At 28.1% G+C, this 24,041-nt stretch overlaps 1 protein-coding gene across 5 annotated transcripts in view; it reads right to left on the reverse strand.

Annotated features, from left to right (window-relative positions):
* Positions 1–24,041, reverse strand: part of LOC127280460 (potassium voltage-gated channel subfamily KQT member 1-like) — a 55,679-nt gene that overhangs the window by 24,967 nt on the left and 6,671 nt on the right. For 4 of the 5 annotated variants that reach the window (XM_051303449.1, XM_051303448.1, XM_051303447.1 and 1 more), the window contains exons 2-8: positions 18,205–18,733; positions 10,515–10,605; positions 6,002–6,128; positions 4,090–4,265; positions 3,762–3,908; positions 1,280–1,390; positions 776–982 (exon numbers count right to left, since the gene is read on the reverse strand). In XM_051303449.1, the coding sequence (XP_051159406.1) occupies positions 776–982; positions 1,280–1,390; positions 3,762–3,908; positions 4,090–4,265; positions 6,002–6,128; positions 10,515–10,605; positions 18,205–18,733 (1,388 nt within the window). The remainder of the gene's footprint in view (positions 1–775; positions 983–1,279; positions 1,391–3,761; positions 3,909–4,089; positions 4,266–6,001; positions 6,129–10,514; positions 10,606–18,204; positions 18,734–24,041) is intronic. The other variant, XM_051303450.1, reaches the window with a different exon arrangement.

Raw genomic sequence — 24,041 nt, forward strand, 5'->3', positions numbered from 1 at the left:
AATATTAAAAAATTATCGACACAGAAATCTACATTACTGACTGATGGCAAAAATTGGAAAATGAAAATATAAAAAATTGCCGACATAGAAATCTACTTTACCATCAGTCGGTAATGTAGATTTCTGTGTCGGTAATTTTTTTATATCGTTATTTTTTGTTTTTACCATCAGTTTGGTAATGTAGATTTCTATGTCGGTAATTTTTTATATCCCCATGTTTAATATTTACAAAAGGGCCATACGGCATCAAAAAATAGACTAAATTTGATGTAATTTAAGCCCATATAGAGGTTTTTTAAATTAAATCTATTCTGGACAGAGGTGTATTTTTGAAAAATCCCCATTTAAAAAAGGAATTTAAAATGAAATAGAAAAATATGAAAAAAAGGAGAAATTGAATGAGTATTTTGATCTGACAATGGAAATTCATCCACAGAAAATATAACAAAATTGTGTTTTATTTTTCTTTTTAAATTAAATATGTTTTTAAAGATTTTACAAAATAGGTTTATTTTCATCAAAAATTGATTAAAAAAAAAAAAATTAAAACATGGATAGGAAGGAAGAGGTTCCAACAATCTCATGACAATTTCTATAAATATAATAAAAACAACAATATTTTTTTTTGTCAATGAAACGTCTATATAGGAACATCCGAAGCAGCTAAATAAAAAAAAACAAAACACCGACAATCAGATGCAGCAGTGTTCTACTTCACAGAAGTTTTTTTTTTTTTTTTTTTAGAAAAAAAAATATTATTCATAAGCAGGCTCACCTTTCCCAATGGTGTTGATGGTTGCCCGGCTGGCGTTGGATCCTTTATGTAAATATTCCACGTAGCAACACTGTTGATGGCCTTATCTGCCGCGTAACACCTCCATAAACATTGTATTAACATTGCAGCCGCTGGAATTTGACGGTTAAAGTGTTTCTGCCTTTGCTTTTGTTGCACTTTCAATGCAAAACCCGAACCAAGAATACCCTGCACAAAATTATGAACTTTCTAATTTTAAGATTTCGTGTTTGGTTTTTTTCTTTTTTTTTTTTAGGCGTGCTAAAAACAATAGTTTTTATTTACCGACAGAGAAAACTGTCGATAATATAGAAATCTAATTAATTTTATGATTTTTGACATAAAAAAAATAGCTGTGGCATTTAGCCTAGTTTGTCACAATCAAAAATATTAAAAAATAAAAAATTTATGCATCAAATAATAACAAGAATTTAGGTAGAAACAAAATTAAATTTTGAGGTTATGTTAGAATTAGAGATAACTTACAGCTGGAAGTGCAAAAAATGAAATTGCAAAGACACTAAAGCACGAGGCGACAATTTTTCCCATCCATGTTTGTGGTACCGTGTCACCATAACCAATTGTCGTGACAGTGATCTGGAAAAATAATAATAAATAACTTACTTTTTTTTTAAATTATTATGTTGTGCGGTACCCTATAGAAACTATACTAATAGTTTAAGGGGTTGTTAATTGACTATATATTATAATAATAATTATAATAATAATAATAAGAGAGTAAAAGGTTTTGATAAGAGCTGTTGGAGTGAGAAATTTGGAGAAAATCGATAATATGCATAAAGTTATGGTGTAAATATATCAAAGCTCAGTCATAAGGAAAGTGAGGATGTTTAAGTGAATGATCAGTGTTCCTCTTCATTTTCGAAGTGAGGTACATAGTATAGGTATAAAGGTAATGATCGATTACTGTAACAGAGAACAAGAACAACTGGGCTGTAATTATCTCGATGAAATTGTTCGACGACGCTTCATTGTCATAATAATCAACGCCACCTATCTTACTATTAGAGCATAAAGGCCATTGCATTATATATCACTTGGAGCATATGTGTGTGTGCGAATCTGTGGAGAACTCTTGACGTTCAGACGTTGCTCAATGAAGAAAGAGAAGGAGACATAGAGAGAGAGAGAGAGAGAGAGAGAGAGAGAGAGAGAGAGAGAGAGAGAGAGAGAGAGAGAGAGAGAGAGAGAGAGAGAGAGAGAGAGAGAGAGAGAGAGAGAGAGAGAGAGAGAAGATTTATTGAGAATTCTCCTGTCCTACCCAAAGCATCATCCACCATAAATTAATTATTCACAATTCTCTCTCTCTATATATATATATAAATATGGATTCAGCTATTTATATTTTGGTTGCAATTGCACTAGTTTTGTATTTTTACTTGTCTTTGTTATTTTAAAATGTCACGGTTTATATATAGTTATTTATATAAAGAAATCAAGTCTGCTTTTGGGTATTGCTTTAATTACAGATCGTTCTATGATTTCGGATGAATAACGTTCTGGGTTGCCAGGTGTGTGGTTTTGGTAAAGTGTTGTGAATTGATATCAAACCATAATTATTGTCTGTAAGCTCACTCTAATACAGATTAACATGTACAGACGCTTCTTCAGTGTTGATGAGGGACATGACTAGAATGTAAACATGCATCTAATCCACGAGAGAGAGAGAGAGTTTGGGGAAAGCTGATTTTATTTGACCCTAACGATTTCAAAATCATTGTTGAGTTTTTAATCAAACCAACTTCTATTCCAAAGATTAAGAAAATATTTAATAAACCTTCGTTTTCTGATCATTTACAGATAATCTTCCAAGGTATTCATAAACCCAGAAAATTGACTACAGAGCAGAGGAAACACAAAGAAGTTAATCATTTGGTCAATTCTCCATTGAAGAAAACAACAATTGTAAGTTATTTCAATTATCTAATCAAACAATTACTGTAAATCAGTGTCCGTGTCCTTTAGAAGAAAGTTAGTAAAAATAACATATCGATAATTTTAGTTAGTTTATTTGTTAAATATAAATCTAATTATACAAAAAAAAAAAAAAAAATGAAACGTAGCAAAAACTCGTACAAGGTTAGTGACTACTGTCTGACTATATATGATTTATTATATAATGCTGATGAGATTCTATAACCAGAAGTAACTAAAAACAGTATGAAGCAATACATAAATTTTTCAATCCATAACTAATAGCAAACTAAAGATTTGACGAGTCTATGTCTGCTTTCTTGTAAAATGTTCAAGGAATCGTTTATAAATACTCACCTGACTCATTCAAATCTAAAGCAATAATTCTCACTGTTTATTCATGTTGGACTAAATGTACCTAATGTACTTTGTTTTTTTTTTTACTAAAATTCGAAATTTTTTTAAAAATATGTATAGAGAGAATATTTTTTTTTTATCAATAAACGCACTTTTCTATTAATTAATTCAATAACCCATTCAGTTTTTTTTGATGAAAATGGGTCAATCGAGGGATTCTAAATTGATTTGATCTCTATATATAGGTCAATTTTTCCTGCTAAAATCTGCATATCCGTAAATAAAGAAATCAAAAGTTCAGTTGCTTTGCTTTATGCGCTGAATGCATATTTTAATCGACAGTAACTTTCTCTAATTAGAGTCGCTGTTTCATAATAATAGAACAAAATTTTCACCGAACAATGCATTTCTGATAATAGTAATGAATATATATATATGTATACATTTTTGTAAAATATGAAAAGAAAATTTTTTTTTAAATTAAATTTTTTTAAGTATCAAATATGTAAAACTCTAATTAGTCTATGTAAAAGGGTATATAAAAGAGAGAAATAAACTAAAATATTTTACTAACTTTTTCCCTGCTAGATTAAAAATAACTGAGGGAAGTTTTATTTTTTTTTTTGTCTAAAATAAAAGAATGTGTATGTATGTTTATGATGGAATTAAAACTTACCACTCCCCACCAAAGTGCATCAGCGTAACTCGCGAAATCCGTTTTTTGCTCTCCATTTGGTCCAACCGCATCTTTTTCTGCCAAATATACAAAGTAACTGCTGAAAATGAGCCCCAAGAATCCTATGTACAAAGTCGTAATAAGTTCCTGTAAAAAGGAAAATATAATTTATAAATTGTGAAACATTTTTTTTATATCTGAGAATAAAGAAGAAAAAGTGAATGTAAATTCTTTTCAACAAATTATTATTATAATAGACTTCATAGAATAAAGGGAAATTAGAAGAAAAAAAAATTGAGGGAAATGAATTTTTGTATTAAGAAAATACCTGACGATGAATGAAGACAACGGAACCAAGAAGCCTCCAAGTGCCACCTTGTCGATCGACATGAAGCATTCGAAGAATTTGTAAAAATCTTATACCTCGAATGGCTGAAGTGGCGAAAACTTGTCCGTTGCTTCCTACTGATAGCACCACCATTGACGCTACCACCACAATTAAGTCTAAAATTTTAAGGTATAAATTTTTTAGTATATAAATTTTTTGTTTCGAATATTAATATTTTGTTAACAATAGTAATTTATATTTTTCTGTTTCAGATAATTCGTCAGTTTGTTAATATGGTCACAATGGCAAGAACCGTTTCTATAATGAGATGTTATTTTAATCAAAGAAGATATTAAGGGCTGTTGTTACCAAGCTAAAGAAAAAAAAATGTTTCATGCTATGATGATGAATAATTATTATTACCGAAAATATAATCCAATTAGCAAAATATAATTTCTAGTGAGATTGTATTAAAACCAAAAAAGAAGATATTAGGGACTGTGGTCACTATGAAGAAGAAAAAAAAGTGTTTCATACTAGATGATGAATAATTATTATTTAAGTTAAAATTTTTCAAAAAATATCATTCAACAGTTAGAAAAAGTAAAAAAGAAAAATATAACGCTAAAAATTGTTTCTTTTTATGATTAAGAATAATTTCAATGAAAAAGTAAAGTTTTTTTTTTAAATCAAATTTTCGTTTATTACAAAAATTAAAGTAAAAAAATAACATTTTCATTTGAAACAATTTGTATTTTATCTAACTAATATTACATAAATTAGAAACAGTATTAGAAGTCAATATTTTTTTGCTCCATCAATAAAACTTCGAATGATATTAAATTGAGAATATATACATATAAAAAGGGGTAATTTTCATTGATACGTATTTAAAGTTTCGTTGAAGACACTAAAGTGTCGATCGTAAAAGTAGAAAAATAAATGTCGAACGGTATACACTCGTATCGTTTTTTATCGTTAAATAAATATTAAGTTGCTTGCAGCACGAGTGTTTTATATAATAGTAGGATTTGTCGTTACGGGTCATAACAATAAAAGCGAAGTCTTCGATTTTCTGTCTAGAAGGGACGAATTTTTTTTTTTTTATTTTGGAAAAAGAGCAGTGTATGCAAAAAAAAAAAAAAAAAGACTCGGAAATGTAGTGAAATATCCTGTTCCATTGGGAATCTTCACCAGGGGGAAAAGTAGTTCCGTTTCAGAGACAGTTTTACACTGCCCATGAGTTTTCTCTCGCCTTCGGAAAACTAAAGATAAGCATCTCATAAAATCCCTTGTGAAATCAAATCCTTACAGAAAAGCGTTTTACTGTATTTCGATATCCCTCGCTACCTCATTCGTGCTATGTCGATATATGTGTGTGTGTTTTTAAAAAACGACTTCTCTCGATAGAAATAATTTTTCTTCTCCTCTGTTGTTTGAACAATAAATTATATCGTGTATATACGCTTCACAAAATACTAATTTAATTATTTTCCACAAAATAAATAAAGTTATATATTATTTCAAGTGAAATAGTTAATTATTGGAATATGTATTAAAAATGACTTTTAATAAATTAGACGAATAAATCTTTTGTGTGCTGTTTTGTTATTGATTTTTTTAAAAAAAAAAGAACTTTCAAAAACTAATTAGTTGGCAATTATATAGATACACTTTGAAATTCGTTAATATTTCATAAATTCATCGTATATCATATTCGACGCGATGAAAAGCTTTAATGAATGTTTCAAATTTATGCTGGAATTTTTGTATGTTAAAGTAATATAACATTAATATAGCTCAAATAGAAAATTATGTAAATGAAAGATATTTTAGCTACTGAATAATTTAGTATCCTTTTTTTTTTTTGAATAACTTTATTTATTATTATGTACGTTAGGATATCACTCACCTATAATACATATCGGTTTTCTTATAAACCTCAGTCGCCCGCAGCATCCCATATACTTCGATCGGCAACCTGCGCTCCATAGTCGTACCAAATACTCGACACCAAAAAATACCACTAAACATATTTCCTGAAATAAAAAGATTTTTTTTATATTCTGGTGTGTTAAAATAAAATTAATTTAATGTTAGTTTGGTAATAAGTAACTTTCCATAAAAAAATAAATATATTTAGCACTCAAGTTTCCAATCTATTTATAGGTCGGTAAAACAGATTGCATTTAAGGCGGTAAATTTAAATGTAAATTCTTTTTTTTTTTAATTTAGAATAACACGAAAAAGTAAAGTTCATTTTCTTTTAAGTAATGAGAAAAAAAGTAATTTTGAAAATAATAGACATTATTTTTATAATTTGAATTTTACATATATACATCTTTCAGGTTGTATGATGTGTTAAAATTAAGTCAATGACGAATTTTCACACACACGTAAAGAAAAGAGAAAAAAAAGTTTTCTCATAAAAACTTGAGAATTGCCGAGTGTTATAAATCGCGTGTTCTGTGAATCGCGTGTAGTCGCGTAAAATAGTTTTACTTGTTTCACACGGATTTTTTTTGTCAGATGAATTTAATTTGTGCGACCTGCCTGACTAAAGCCTGTTGATGAAATTTTCCCAATGTAATAAAAAAGAGTTTATTAAACGTTAAAGTCGTCGACACAAAGTGACAGTAATGGACAATAAAAGTTGAAGTTTATTTAACTTAACTGACGCCATTATATATATATATAAAGCCCATGCATATGAACATAAAATTATGTTTGCCCTAGAATGTTACTATTATAACTGAGATTTAGATTTGTGTTTAATTATTATTTGCAATTGTATCATTATTTTCTTTAAATTTGCAAATTAATTACAAAAAAAAAAAAACTATAAAAAATTGTTGTTACAATTTTTAACAATTTTACTGAAGTTAATTGTTTGCAAATTCATCAGTTTATTTATTTATTAAAAATGGAAACATTATTTTTCGGCATCTAAAATTAAAACACATTTAACTATAAATTTTTAATTTCGTCGAAATTGAGGGTTTCGTGATTTTTTAAATATATATATTCAGCTTCAAAATATCGTGTATACTAACGATGTGCCATTAAATTTATAATAGTTTCATTAGCGATTCTATTATTAAATCTAGTTCACAATTATTATAGTTTATTGAATATTCGTATAAAAATATTTTTACTAATCATATTATTAGTTTCCGGTCATATAGCCACATTCAATTGTCTTTGATTAAAAATTTTTTATTTGACATAATTTTTATTCCAAAAAAAGAATTTTAATTATAAATATTTTATTTTTTTTATTTGTCATTTTTTAAAATAATAATTTTATTTATTTAAATAAATTGAATTTTTATTTTATGAATTTAAATTTCCCGCCTAAAATACGCTGTCTGTTTTATCGACCTTAACTAATGGAGACGACAGTTAGGAAACTCACTATATAAATTAGGTGAAGAAAAGTAAGAAAAATTATTATTAGCCTTGAAAATGAAAACTGAATAAATATTCATAACCGTTTTGGCAAATATTTCTCGTCTTTAGAAAAAAAGGAACAATAAAAATTATTTTTATAAAAATTGTTATATAGAATTAAAAAAATACATCGATTATAAAAAAGTGCCTTCTTTATTAGAACGGTAGTCAATTATTCGCAACATTAATTTGCAAAGTCACGAAGTAATTTTTCTCAAGGCCTGGAAAATTATGTTGTCATGTTATAAATGCGACTGCACAAATGATTTTATCCAAGTGAAGAAATTGATCGTTCTGGTGTTTGACAGCCGACAATTAATCTTCCTCTTATTATGAAAGTTGACTCTATTTCCTTCTACCAGTCTCTTGACTATAATAGAGACCACATCATCGGTATTTCTTACACCCGGAAGTCCCACCCTCTCCCCCATCTCATTCCTACTCTTTCTCTCTCTCTCTTTCTCAATCAATAACACAAATACAAACCATTTAAGAACACTGGAAAAGATGGGGTTGGTTCTTAAATCTTTACTTAATATTTCAGTTCAAGACTTGTTTCATTTTACAGATGATTGGAGAATTTATGGGAAATAGAGAAAATAAAAAATTGTTGTAGAGAAAGATATCATATTCCTGGAGGAAAAAAAAAAAGAAAAATGTTGAATTGACAAAAGCCCTTTTGAATAACGGAAATTTTATATAACCTAAAATTGATTAAACTTCATGTCAGAAAAAGCGAGATTTAAAAACTTCTTTTTATAACGGGTTTTCATATTTGATATTGTTATATGGAAACAAAAAAAAAGAAAGGGAAAAGTTTTAAGAATTTTTTTTTTGTGAAAGTTTCTTCTTTTTTTGAAAAAATAATGAATTGATCGATGAAGTAGATATGCTCATTATTATTAATATAAAAGAGAACCTTTATCAAGCTACAAAACTTTTTACTAATTTTAATCTATACTTGTAGAAAAAAAATGGAAAATTAGAATAGCACTCTTTGAGAAAAGTAAGTATTGAAAAATAAGTAGCAAAGTTTTAGGAGAAAAATATTTTAATTTAGTTTGTTATGGGATAATTATTATTCATCATTAATATAAAAAACACCCTTTTTTTGTGTTCTAATTTTTTTTTTCTGCAAAATCAGGATCATTTTTTTTAAAGGAAATTTTCCTTTTTTAGATTGCGGGTCGTCAGGACATTCTGACGTCAGGAGTTGTTAACCACTTCTCGGGGGATTTTTTTTATAAATATAGTATCAGGAAGACAACTTGAATAGGAAATGGTAATGTATTTAAGGATCGCGTGCAAGTGAACTTAAGAAAAATTGTCTGCTCATTATGCTAAGAGGAGAAAAGGGAAGAAGTTGGGACATGAAAGTAGGTGGATGGAGCAGAAAGAAGGAAAGTGAATGAGAGAGAGAAAGAAGGAAGGAGAGATATACCAGTCGTTTTGAAGGGCCATTAAGTTCTAAGCTTCTCGACAGTAGAATCGACCTTTGCGACATTAGAAGCCACCCTCCCTCAAGTTTCATGCTCCATTACGGAAAGCTTACGATGGTTAAAGCATGTCTTGCTAAGTGTCAGCATATGTTGCATACGAGTTCACCCCTAACAGTAAAACAAATATGGTGACTGAAAGAAATACTAATTCCATACACCACAATCCTTCAATTACTAATCTTATACAACATCTCTTATCTCTTATTCCATATTATTGTATATTTATTTTTTTATATATCCTAAAAATTTAGGATTCAATTATTATTATTCATCATTAATATAAAACAAACCTTTTTTCCATATAAAACCTTTCTATTCTCATATAATAACAATAAATGCTTGTAATGCTTTTCAAGAATACACTTGAGAAAAACGATATTAGAAAGATAAGGAGGTATATAGAAGAGAAAATTGAAAAAAAATAATCTTTTTGATGAACGAGGAAATTAGGGGGAGTTTGTTTTTCCCGGGCATAAAGTTGGTGGATATAAAAAACAAAAAAAAAACTTGTATGGAAAATAAATTACTTTTGTTGAAGGTTAATTTGAGATCCATTTTCAAAATGATTAAACTTGTTTACCAAAAGGGATGGAAGTTGTTAATAGAAAGGTATTTCTTTTCTCAAGTGGTTGCATCACGGAAGCCATTAATTCGTTTTCTCCATTTCTTCTTCTTCTTCTTCTCAATTACAAATAGCGCGCGATAGGGAACATACTTAGCGTTGCCAAGTTAAAATTAATCTCGTCTGACGCGAGGGCGGAACATTTCCGCGATGTACGAGTCTCGATGCAGGTCGAGATTACGAGACCAATAAGATGCCACGAATCTGCTGTAAACTACTACCTTGAAAGTGAGGGAATAAAGAATCAAGAAAAAGCGACAGAGAAGAAAGACTTGATTAATTAGTGACCTGTATCTATCTTCGTTGTCAAAAAAAAAAAAAAAAAAAAAACTGACCTCATTACTTCCATTTTATATTCATCGTCTCGAAGGATTTTAGATTTTTTTTTCATTCATCGGCAAAATAGATTGTCTCAATTTTATTCTAGCAAAGAAAAATTTAAATTCGTGTTTGCAGCGTGAAATTGAAAAAGATTATTTTATCATTACCGAATGTTTGGTAGGGCGTGAAAAAAAAAGCTAAATGGAAAGGCTGACATTTGATAGGCGAATGCGAAAATAAACAGTGACCTCTGTCGTAAAACGTCGCTTGAAAGCGTTCATCGATATTTGAAAGTTGAGATAGTAGAGAGAGCAAGATACCTAGTGATAAGGAATTTATATGCCCGCAGATACGTAAATTTCCGTCTCACCTTTCATAAATTATTTTCTGACACTCACTCAAAAGCATGATCATCACTAACGAAAATTTATCAAATATTGATTTTAGAGAGGCACCCGCAAAAAGTAAACTAAAGAAAATAGAAGTTCAGTTTTAAATTGCAATTGTTGCGAGGCAAAAAAAAAGACACTCACCATCCAAAACAAGGTTTCGTTTGCGAAATTACTGTACTGCTCTATTGTTGAGAGAACGCTGAAAATGAGGCACACCAATACCACCATGAACCTGAAAAAAAATAAAGCACAAACAGTAGGTGCAATTAGAGTTGTAGCCAAAAAAAAAAAAAAAGTAAAGTGATCGTATATAGTGGCACTTTGGGAAATTTGTTCTAGAAATTTTCTCAAGTGAAAATAGTCCTTCTCAAAAATTTAAAAATATTTTTCTTTTTTTTTTGCAGATTCTTTCCATCAGTAATGGAGGGATTTTTTTTCATGTCTCATAAATATATCCCCCCTGAAGTCCTCTATATAGATGAATAAGTAAACGGGAGTTGGAGGAGCATCCGCTATATCTATTATCCAACGCGACATAATACCGCAGGCGGTAACTATTCTAAGCTCGGAAGCAGAGATTACACATTGAAGTCAGCCTGCTATCTTCAATAGCGCCGGAAGTGTTAGAGTTTAACGTCAACACTTTTATCTCATTCATTTACACGCTTGTAAACTAGAGTTAAATTTCAATTCATAGCGCGGAGTATTTAGTTTTATATATCATTTTTCCAAGGTGGGAAATTTTTTTTTTGGAAAATACCTTCTAATGTGAAATTAGTGTTATTGTGGAAGGAGGAAAAAAAATGTTTTATGCTATGATGATGAATAATTATTACATATATAAAAAAAAATTTTAATTTTTTTTTTACTTATAGAATATTTTTTTAATTATTAAAGAAATTCTTATGAAGCACGTTTTGATGATTTAATGGGTTTGGGTTTTGTTGGGTATTAGAGGTCCTAATATAGCAACATGAGTGGGTCTTAAGTTTTGGAAATGATCCTATTATTGACCGCAATTTATTTCGAATAAAATTGTGCGTAAGGGTCGAATTTCGATTTCATATTCCAAACACGAAAGTTTGACGTGAGTAATTGTACTAATGGAACTTCTCCATTCACTAAATTTAAAAATAGTATCAATTGTTTAATAAATATTATAAAAATTAACAAGGGGAAATAAATTTTCATTCATAAAATTTTAGTAATAAATATATAATTCAAAATAGTAATATAAAAAATTTTATTTTAATTTTTTTTTCTTTCGAAGTTTAGATAAATTAAATTACCCCCTAAAATCTCAATTATTCTGCTATATATCTCTCAAACTCTTAATACGGCATTTGCAAACTCTCAGGTTTTCATTTTATTCGCATTTTCACAACCCGCTGGCAAATTTCTCTGCTCATGGAACTGAATGCACCGACCTTTCTTTAATAAAAAAAAAAAAAAAAAAACGTTTTTCTACAACTCCGACAGCTTTTTTTTTCGTCCAACAAGATAAAAAAATACGATTACCTGTTCTATAGTCGTTTTAGAAGAAGTTAGGAGAAAAAAAGAATTCGATTGACCAATTACTTCTATTCTATATTTTTAAAAGTTTATTCAATTCAATTGTGCAATGATTGTTAAATTTCATCGAAATTGCAAAGGCAAAAAAGAACATTTATGTTTGTTTTTTTACGATTTACAAAAGAGAATTATTGTTGGAAAATTTTCTCTAAAATTGTTTTATAGAATTTTGTATATTAAATTTAGAAAATTTTTTTCCAACAAATCGTTTTTATTATTAAAAATTACTGTTAATTGAAATATATATTTCAAAAGTGAAGAGAACTTTCCATAAACCATATAACCTAAAACTAAGATGTTTCTTGCTGCAATGAAATCCGTATCTAAACATATTTGCATGAATGCACACTGAAGCTAAATTCTCTGTTCCGAGGTATGCGGTCTTTCAGTATCAAAGGCTCATGCAATAGTGAATAATGAGCACATAGCTCAATATGTTCGCTCGAAAAGCGCTTTATTTCGTTCAGTTAACTCAAATTAATCATCCGTTGGTTTCATGACCAACGTTGGTGACAAACGTTGATCAAACCAACAACGCAACAATTTTGATGATATAAACACAAATTTTCCAAATTCCTCGCTAAATATTAATAACGAAAGGATTTTGTGATAATAAGCTTTCGGTTTTTTCCTTTTTAGAAAAGGTCATTGCGCAATCGTGAAATTAACAAAGTCACTTAGGATTTGCTACCTCTTTTTAGAAACTATAATGATGGCGTGTTGGAAGACTATAATTTTCATCCAAGGAACCACAACTTGGGTCACCTTCATCGACCTACTAAATGGATAATTGTCTTCATTCTTCTATAAACTTACTTCATTTTCGGTTGGTACAATCTTTGATACGAAATGATAATATACTTAACTGATGCTCCGAAAAAAAGGATCAAAAATCTTTACACGCCCTAAAAAGAGTCGTCTATATATCTAGCTTCTCAAAATACCTCAATTTACATTTGTAATGTGAAATTTTGTTTTGCCCAACAAAAAAAGTGAATTTTCTTTGAAAATATATTTCCAATATGATTATAGAAATCAATTCTTCTTTTTCTGATTGAATGGTTATTTTATTATTATTATTATTATTTTGTAATCGTGTCAAGTCGTGTATGAAATTTGACAATTGAAGTAGAATATATATACCCATTCGCAAAACATATTCTATTTCCTGTTATCCTTGAGGTATTTCGCCCTCAGTGAAATTCTAAACCCTCCTCTCGAAACATTGCGGTTTGTAACAAGCGGAATTGTTTTTTTCTACACAAAAAAAAAAATTTCCCTCTCGTTTTTCTATCCACAAAATGGAAATTGCACAAGAACCTCAGGGCTAATTTCCGAAATTTCCGCGCCAGCAAAAACATTTATATTGTCAATATAATAATTTCATAAAATGGATTTTCAAAAAAAAAAAAAAAAAAAAAAGCTTTGCATACTTTAGTAGTTGAAATTTTTTTTTTGTTTTCAATACAAAAAAATAAATCAAACAAAAAAAATATTAATGGTAAAAATGTCATGAAAAAAAAAAATTGTAACAAAAAGTATAAAATGCTTTTGAATTTAATGAATAAAGTTATTATCGTAAATTATAAAGTATATTTTACGATTATTTGCAAGAGTATATGAATATTATGCGCTGTAAAAAATTCTACAGTATTTTATGTATTATATAAACAGTAATATGAGGTTTAATTTTATCATTATTATTCACACATGAGTGAAGAGTATGTAATATACGTGACTAATAATAATAATAATAATAATCATTGACATTGTCCCGCGGGGAGTATTTTCCTAACTGTTCTCTAATTCTATATTCACTGATAATTAATCAATGTGAAATAATATATTGCACCTGGTCATTTCAAAATGTTTTGCATTTATAGTTAAATTTCTGATCAATTTATCTTTGTTCAAATATAAATTTTTGGTTTATTGTGAAGTGAAAAAAAAAATGTTTCATACTGGATTGATGAATAATTTTGAAAGAAAAGGTTTTTTATACTGGGTTGATGAATAATTTTTTAAAAAAAAGGTTTTCATACTAGGTTAATGAATAATTTAAAAAAAAAGCAAAATAATGTTTTGTAAAAATATTTCGAGAAAATGAAAATAAGTTTTTTTTCAATTTAAAATAAAGTCAAACTCTTAAATGCGATTTTGCATATTTTATTTTATCACGAAAACCAATATCCTGAGGGTTTACCACAAAATCCGTTAGACATTCACTCGTTCGGGCATCCAAATCACGAAATTCACTCGTTTTCAATACGTACTAGTAATACCCCATGGCAAATATTGAAGAAGACAAGGTGACAATACAGAATATTATAAACATGACAACAATGATGATATTGAAGATAAAGTGTCTATTATTAGACCAGAAAAAAACTATTGTTTTCAGTAAAATATTATTATTATTATTATTATTATTATTATTTTATAAAAAAAATATATATTCTAAATTTAAAAAAAAATTTTTAATAAATTATATATTATATAAATAAAATATAAAAATATGTTTTACACATTATTTTTGAAATAAGCATTATTGTTATTGACATTTAGAACTTGATTTATTTGATTAAAATTTCACCATTAGAAACTTGTTGACTGTGAATTCAACATTTAATTCTCATTCCACAAAAATTTCTTGAGATCAATTCATCATATATATATATATATATATATATATATTTCAATATCACGAGAACAAATATTCATTTTAATAAATTCTCCCCAAAAAATTGTTCCAATTAATGAAAACGAAGTCAAAAAATGCAAAAAAAAATAAATAGAAAAAAAGTTTCATATGTGTGGTTGAAATTATTCTACATATCTTCTGTCAGTAGTACAAAATATGTGAAAAGCAACATAAAAAAAAAATTCAAAATAAAATTTATTGATGTTAAAACTTTTGTGTTTTTTTAAAAAACGATTCAATATTTAAAAAAACATACATTTTTACACTACACTTTTTAAAAAATATTTACAATTAATTTTTTAAAAATTTTCAAAAAAGTAAATCAACAATAAATATATTTTCAATGATATGATAAAATAAAAATAAAATAGACAAAAATTTTTCATACTAGATGATGAATAATTACTATTTAAAAAAATATGATCCTATGAAATGTGTTAAAATTTTTTAATAAAAGAGTAGCAATAAAAAAAATTTCTATAAATAATTTTCCCCGTGTAAAATAAGAATAAAATAATGAAAAATGAATATCTTTTTTTTGTAATTTTTTTATTTTTTTTTTGCCTTCTATTTATGAAATGAAAGCATTCTTTATGAAGAAAAATGACTGTCGAGGATAAGAAACAATGAATAATAAACAAAAAGTGAGACGAGGGGTGTAAAGAATATATTTATATATATATAGAGATTTCAAGTTAATTCTCTGTATATAAAAAGAGTGAATGTTACCCGGCAAAATTAAATGTGACGCTTTGTTAATTAATGCTTTTATCCAAAGCTTTACATTTAAAGTAATTAACGTTCAAAGCTTTCACGTCAAAAGATCTAACCCCATGGTGCTATTATTTGTCTACCGGCTCCTTTTTGCACAACCTCTAATGAGGTTAAGATAATTAAACCCACCAATGTTGAAATATAAGTCCAGTGTATATATATAAATTTTTTTTTCTTTCTATTAATTATATTTATATAATTTACACGCGTAAATAATTAATTTTTTAAAATAATAATTATAATTTCATTATTTTAAAGAATATTTTTACTAAAAAAAGTTATTTCAATCATTTTTCTCATAGAAAATAAAAAAAAACGAAAATGTTTTCGCAGTGAATATATATATATATATATATATATATATATGATAAATGTCAATGAATAAGACACTTGAATGATATGAATGCAAAAAGTGTAAATACATATATATATAAAAGAGTGAAATGTGTATACAAGAGCGTCGATTTATCGATACCTGTCTATCAGATTATATGCTCGCCCCCCATAGATGTCGTCAAATTTCTTTTCGAAAAATCCCACACATTCATCTATTATATAAATGCATGCATTTTTTTTTTGCAACAAATATTCCGACATTCACGAGAATGCTTTTGAATTTTCATATAGAAAAATTGAATTGCAATGACAAATTCTATTTCGTGTTAGAATTTTCAGGATTTATTGAAAAAAAAACGAATCACTACATTTTCTATAAAATCGTACTTCATTTTATCAACATTTTCGAATTAAATGTTTTTTTTAAATTATAATTTATTTTATTTAAAAATTAATATTTACATTAAATTTACTATTAATTTTTTAATAATGAAAATAATTTTCCCTTTGTTTTAATACTACTTTTTGTCAGCTTATATTTTCATTAACTATTCATCTTCATAATATAAAATTAATTTCTCTTTATGTCAAATGAAATTAATTTTATTTTCAATATTATTCATCATCATAGCATGAAACATTTTTTTCCTTATGTTAAAAAAAGAAATTTAAAATAATATAAAAAAAATTTTTAATGTTTATTCGGTACAAGTAGATCGACGACTGATGACATTCTGATTAACTAATTTTTAAAAAAATAAATAGAATAAAAAAATTATTTAAAAAATTTTGAAATCAAAACCAATGTTAAAGTTTATGTATTTGTTTATCAATTTAATTTAAAAGGGAAATTTTTTTTTAGAATAACTGGACCGTGGAAAAGGGATGTGGCAATATACTCAAACTTTCATTTATGTGGGAGTTTGATTTCCGGTAGTGTCTGTTCAAAAATATATAACGTTTTTTTTGAAGCCTTATTGTGAAAAAAGAATGCTCGACGATGTGACCTATCGTTGAATTGCATCACATACAAAAAACACGTTTTTCGTTTAAAAAATCTCTATCTGGTTATTAATTTAATAAAAGTGAAATAAATTTTGAAGCAAATCATCTCCGATTAATAAATTAATTTTTCGAGAATTTTCAAAACAATCATAAAATCAAATCAATAAATAGAAATAAAATACTAAAAAAAATTCATCTAAAATACAAAAACTAAATTGCAGTTTAAATAAAAAGCAATTTTAAATTTGAAAAATGCAAATACACTAGAACGTCAATCGAGAACACGTCAGTCGAGAACAGAGCAAGGGAACACTTGAAGGGAAGTGGAGAAGCGGGTAGAATTTAGGTTATGACTGACGCCAAAGTCGTACTTGTGATTTTTAAATTTAAGGTGGATTCAGTGCCCCACTAGTGAAAATCCCCTAGATAGAATTCACATTGTTGCGTAAGGCCCTTCATACGGCCCTGAGTGTTTTTATTTTCGAGCGATAAAAATCGCGTCAATCGAGAACAGCACTGCACATTCGTCTGTTCTCGATTGACGTTTTAGTGTAGATAGTAAAAATAGGAGACACATGAAAATAAAAAAAGCGATTGAAAGGAAAAAAAAATAAAGTTTAAATATAGAATTTCATAAAAGCTATTTTTAAAACTTTGCATAAAAAAGTCAACGAGCTACAGTGAATAGGTTTATGCAAAGTAATAACTTTTCATTTACATTGAAAACATGTAATTTTTCAAATACAATATATATATATATATATATATTATGTCCATGGCCTTGATAATTTATACTTTTCTCCATATCAAATAGGAGAAAAACGATTACACTCTCTGACGGATTTAACGATTTATACTCTTTACGAGGATTTATTTGATTTCAAACCTGTTTGATTCGAGCAAATATTGACAAACACAAATATTTATATATTAAATCCCAAGCAAGTTTTACTGGCAAAAAACAAATCATGATTAAATAATTGTAAATTTTTATGTAATAGAAATTTTAAATTAGATTACAAAAAATGTTTATTAAATATATTTTAATATTTTAACTAAAAAAAAAAGATATTTAATATATTTTTAAATAAATAATTTATTTACACTTTCTACCGTAAGCAGACATATTTTCTGGATTACTAATTCTAATTAGTAGTAATGATTTCGATTGAGTCTGACTCGAGAATGAGCGCTCGTAGCTAGTGCGAGCTTCTTTTATACGTCAGTCTGTAGATCGCGCGGGAGTAGGGAGGGGATGCGCCTGCGCACATTTCGTTAGGGACGTTAGTAGCGCGTGGGGGTTCTTTCTTCATCGTCCGTGCCCTGGACAATTTATATTATAACGGACGTTGAAGAAAGCTTTGCGGATTTTTATAAACGATAAATGGTAACTTGTTAAGAATTTCAAAAAGAAAAAAAAATGAAAACAAATGTTATACTCACACAGTGAAGTGATAGATGAAGCACAGCCAACCACCCGGATGTTCGAGAAAAACATAAAGCCTTTCCTGGAAGGTTTTCCCTTTTTTATGATGGAACACATATTTGGCCTTGAATGCCTGATCGATGGGAAGATAAATTGGATAATAGGGATCGGGAACGCCAACCTGATCCGGACTCGGTGGCTCTTCCTCCTGTCCATTGTCATTGTTGTCGTCCTTATTTCGTCGTCGACGATGCTTTCGCCTCATTGGTGTTGGGACACGTTTATGATGAGTCTCGCTAAAACGCGGCGAACGAAATCTACGCAGGAAAGTGAACTTCCGCGGGGGTTCATCCATTGGCGTTCCATTATCGGTATCCTCAGTTTCACTACCGGGTGTTTTCAGTGCCACATCCTCTGATTCGCCAGCGACGAGCTCGTCTTCGCTGCCTTGTAGGGCAGCGTAGGCGGCCGCGGCGCTGTATCGCTTTTCTGTCAGCCTAGAGCATTGGTCCTTGCTTTGTGGAAGACTGTCGTTGTACGCGCGACCTGGTAATTTCCAGGATTCGAAAAATGGAGAATTTATGTTTTTTTGTTTGGGAGATTTTAAAAAAATAATAATTTTTTTTCACGTTTAATAGTATGCAGAGAAAAGTGTGTGTGAAGTGACGTTGAAAAATAGTGACAGAAGAAGAAGCAAAAGATTTTGTAAACTGAAATGAGACAACACAAAATGAAATTTTTAATCGTAAATCTTAAGCTTTTACATGAGAGAGAAAAGGACAAAAGATATTTCTATCCTTTTCTCTCTCATGTAAAAGCTTAAGATTTACGATTAGAGATTTTATTCTGCTTAGGCCTAATTTAGGAATACATAAGTAGAAGGAAGTTGGGTGGGAAGAAGTACAAATAATACATTCTAATTACATAAATACTGTCCTTCAGGTTTGACGACATTTTTGAAAAGTTGTGACACATCTATAATAATTTTATTAGTTTGTGGCGAATGGCCATTTGTCATAATTCTCATCAACTACCGCACCCTGCTCTAGTGAAATTTTTTATAATTGTGAAAATTTAGTGATTTTGTAGTAACTTTTGATTTTAATTGTAAAGTTACTAAATTTTCACTAGAACAGGGTGAGGTAGTTGACGAAAATTATGACGAGTGGCGACAGTGATAACTTTCCATTCGTCACAAACTAATAAAATTATTATAGAAGTGTCACGACTTTTGAAAATGTCGTCAAGCCGAAAGTCTTTCCAAGTCGGAAAGAACTTTTGAAAATGTATCCTAATAAAAGAAAATAATAATAAAATTGTGTCTTTATAATTGTTTCCAAAAGCGTGAAATTTACAAGCGTTTACATTTTTTGCGTGATAGTGTTTTTTTTACACTCAAAATCGTCTTATCAAAAAAAAAATTGAAGTAAAAACACTCAGAGAAAATTAATTTAAATTAATATTTTAGAAATATATTTTCTGAGAAGACGATTTTTTGTTTTTAGATAAAAGCAAAGACCAATGCTGAAATTCTAACTAGGCAACTGACATTTAAATCTTTCTTTCTTTTTAAATGATTCTTTCTTCTCGTGGAATTGTTGAAAATTATTTTCATGCGCTCTTTTATAAAATTTCTTTTTTAATTACCTTATTTTAAAATATTAAATTGAAATAAGAGAATAAAATTTAAATTATTCTTTCTTGGACGGTAAACATATGTTTTTTTTGGAATTGTCAATTTTTATAATTAAAGTAAAAATTTAATTTATGTTATTGGATATAAAAGTGGTGTACGAATTTCAACTTAATTATAAAATGCATTACGTTATTAATCTTTTAATATTTCAAGAGTTGAAATAACGTTGTAAGTCCACTAAGTAAGTGGAGTTTCAGTTTATTTTAGAGAAAGAGAAAACAATAATAGGAAGAGAAATGAATATATAAAAGTTAAAACATTATGAATTTTAAAAGAGACTAATAGAAATATTTCTTAGAATTTAATTTACTTTTCCATTTTTGTATTCTTTTCAATATTATTTTTACTATTATTTATTATGTTTTAGAAAAATTAAACATTTATTACTTAATCGATATACATACTAATCAACCGGTTAATAAATGAATTTCAAAAAATTAACTAATAAATATTAAATTACTAATTACTTAAAAAAAAATTTAATCAACCGCATATAATTGGTAATTTAATAAATAAATAAGTATAATTATATATTTTTTTCATACGCTTATTATGTTAAAAAGTAAGTAAATTAACTTAAAATTTAATTCAAATGTTTTTAAGAAATATCGTTTTAATTTAAACGATAAGCCATAATTCCTTTAACGAACCTCTTCATGCTTGAAGAGTTTTCAGACCACACGCACAAGAGAAGAGCAATTCTTCTAAAGGGGATTCTCTAGAGATTATTATGAACCTTGTTAATATGATCATAAATGTTGGATTATTATAGATTTCAGTCTCATATTCAACCGTTTATAACCACATTCAATTTTTTCTTTAATTTTAATAAATATCAAAATTTAAACGATTTCTATTTAAAAATTCGAATTCTAATTTTAAAATTAAAAAAAATTAAGACAAGAATTTAATTAATTATTATTAAAATCATTTTAAATTCCTCCGAATATATTATTATTATTAAACGAAATAAGCTCTTAATAAATAAATTAATAAAATTGAAAAAAATCTTATTAAAGTAACAGTAGTGATAAAATAAATACAAATATTAAATAAGCTGTCACTTTGCCAAACCCCATGATGAGATTTATGATGCATGGATCTAGCCCAACCCTCGCTATAAATTTTCATAACTTTTTTCCCCCCTTAGGGTTAAAAAAATCATGTTTTTTATTTATCGATTACGCTCACCATATTATATAGAGGATTTTTAAATTTATGATTTCTATTATAATATACTGTACACAAAGTTTTCAGATTTATTTAAAAAAAAAAAAAATTTTTGTATTTATCCTGTTTCTATTCTTTCATATAAAATTTTCAATTTTTGTCTTTTCAATTTTCTATAATAACTATTAAGCCCTAAGCACAACTGTATGAGATAGAAAAGAACAAAAGTATATCTCTATCCTATTCCATTGCAAACTTTTTGTGCTTAGAAGCTTTAACTGCCAAGCCGCATATTTTTGAGGTTAGTTTGCTACTTGATCAGCAGGCAGGGTTGGGTTACTTCATTGAAAATTTTTCTATATGTTTCTAATTCGTAATATTTCCGGAAAGAACTAATCGAAGAAGGAATTATTTCCTAATTAATTTTTCTAATTGCATGTCGTTTAGTAATTAATAAAATTGATTCTATATTTAATTTCCATTGTGAATGAAAGAGAGAGAGAGAGAAAGAGAGGTTATGAAATTCTTTTGTACTGAAAACCAAGAAGATAGTTGACGCTTTATGTCGACAATTGCTTCATGAGTATATTAAACTTCACAACAAACAGTCTACTTGAAAGTGCGACCAACTTTGTCTAACTTTTCATTGTCTAGACAAGTTTTAATGTTATTGGTGAACTGTGACTCATCCTCTTTTGAGAACTTGAGCTTCACCGACAATTTCTAGTAATCGAACGTTTTATTTTTATTTCTGCCACACACTTTTGAAAACAACTTCGTTACTATATTGATGTGTCAATTCCCATAGGGATACGGAAATTTACTTTCACAGTTACTTTTTTTTTTTTTTTATTGATGATCTAAAATGTGACAGTTTCTATAGAGTTGACTATCTGTTTTTGTTGGTTCATGGCGAAAAGAAACGAATGTATCACAAAAGAAGAAGAATTTTTTCTTTCTTTTGCAAAATAATATTTGTATAATAATTTTATCAAAAAGTAAATAAAATTATAAAAATTGAGAGTGATAGCGCAAAGTAGGACAAGTCAAATTTTCTGTCGCAGTAGTGTTTCTACCGTAAACTAAATGTGATAAAGTGTCAGCGAAACAATATTCGTGTCACAAAAATAACGAAAAATTGCAGGTAAGTTACTGACAAAAAAGGAACATTTGGAAAAGTCGTGATACTTCTATAATAATTTTATTAGTTCGTGGCGAATATATAAACCATAAATTAATAAAATTATTATAGAAATGTCACGACTTTTCAAAATGCTGTCAAAACGGAAGGACAGCATTATTATGCAGTTGGTTATTGTGTATATGAAATAATTATAATAATAATAATAATAATAATAATAATTCAAAATTTATCATCCTCGTGAAGGAAACTCAACATTTTACTACACCGGAAGGACATTAGAACCCGTGTTATATTACGTCATTGTGTGTGACGTCATTGAGCAACGTCATGCCTCACTACATTCAGCGCACAATCCCTCAATTATTATAGATTCTCTTTACGAGACTTCGCGTCGTAATATGAAGGTAAAATTATTATTTTTTTAAATCCGAGTTTTTGGTTTCACAAGTTTATTACCATAATTGTAATTATACGTAAGGGAAAATGAATTTTAAAAATCAATTGTCTTTTTCGCACATACCGCTTTTATGTGATTTCACCTTTCATATCTGTTGGATAATTTTGGAAAACTTTGCCAATTAAAATCAAAGTCATGTGATTAAATCTTTAATGTTCAGTAGAATATCCGAAATGTGATACGAGATAGAAGAGAACGATTTTCGTAAACATCTTGACCTTTAAAGGTCTGTTCACAGTGAGCAGTGTACTGGTTTTTGATTGGCTGATAATGCGCTTGCGTCGTTTTAAAGGTTTGTCCACATGAAAATAGAGATTCAGTTTTTAAAGAAATAGCCAAATATAACTACTTAATGTGGTTGTGGGTCGATTAACCTTATAGACAATATATGTAAACGACTGAGACGTAGTGCAGTGTGCTGTGGACAATACTTCAAGGTTATGAGAAATATTCTTATTCTCATGTGTCTGTTTATAGGTTTTACTATTTAGTTAGATATAATATATATATATATATATATATATATATATATATATACATATGCCTATAACAAGATATAAATATCCACGACGGATTTTATAGGTGACAGGTGAAATAGACATTTTCATTATGATTTCTGAAGCCTTAATACAGGATGTTGAGGTATATATATATATATATACACAACGACAAATATTGGTTAATCAGTAGTTGGAAACGTGACACGTATAATATCGAATAGTAGATTTGGATTCGACCATAAACCACATCCTTGCCACTGAGTGTAGTCGTATTACAATTCAACCCCCGAGAAAATATCGACTATTCTCAGCTCTGTCTGTCTCCCTTTTCTCTGTACGTGTACTTTGGTACTACATGTCCCTATGATTCCATATCTTTCACGAAATCTAACTTGCTTTTTTTTTAAACATCATTTCTTAATGTAAATTAATTCCCCTTGTGTTTGGTTTTAGTTCTAACCCTCATGAACTTCCTTAACTTTTGGATTTAAATATTTATCAATTTCCACATAAAGTTTTTGCCTATATTTATAAGTTTCATTTTATTATCGAATTCTTTCTTTTATACACGTGATACACATTTTCTAAAGATGAAATATTCATATTTATGTCCAAAAGTAATGGAAGAAAGGAACATAACCTAAAAGAAGTGGGCAGCGTTTGGGACTAGGGTGAATTCACACTGAAGAAAATATATACAAATTTGATTTGTTTAAAAGAATTTGAAATGTTCTAATTGGAAAAATAAATTAAATTGTTTTGATCGGTAATTTCCCCCCCCCCCATCAAAATGTAACGTTACATAAAAAAAATATTATGTGAAAAGAAATTAAAAGTCATTTATTATAATTATAATTTATGGCATGTTTCACCTCATATTTATAAGG

This window comes from Leptopilina boulardi, unplaced genomic scaffold (genome assembly GCF_019393585.1).
Source record: "Leptopilina boulardi isolate dan_hultmark-lab unplaced genomic scaffold, ZJU_Lbou_2.1 LbouV2_248, whole genome shotgun sequence".
Taxonomy (NCBI): Eukaryota; Metazoa; Arthropoda; class Insecta; order Hymenoptera; family Figitidae; genus Leptopilina; species Leptopilina boulardi.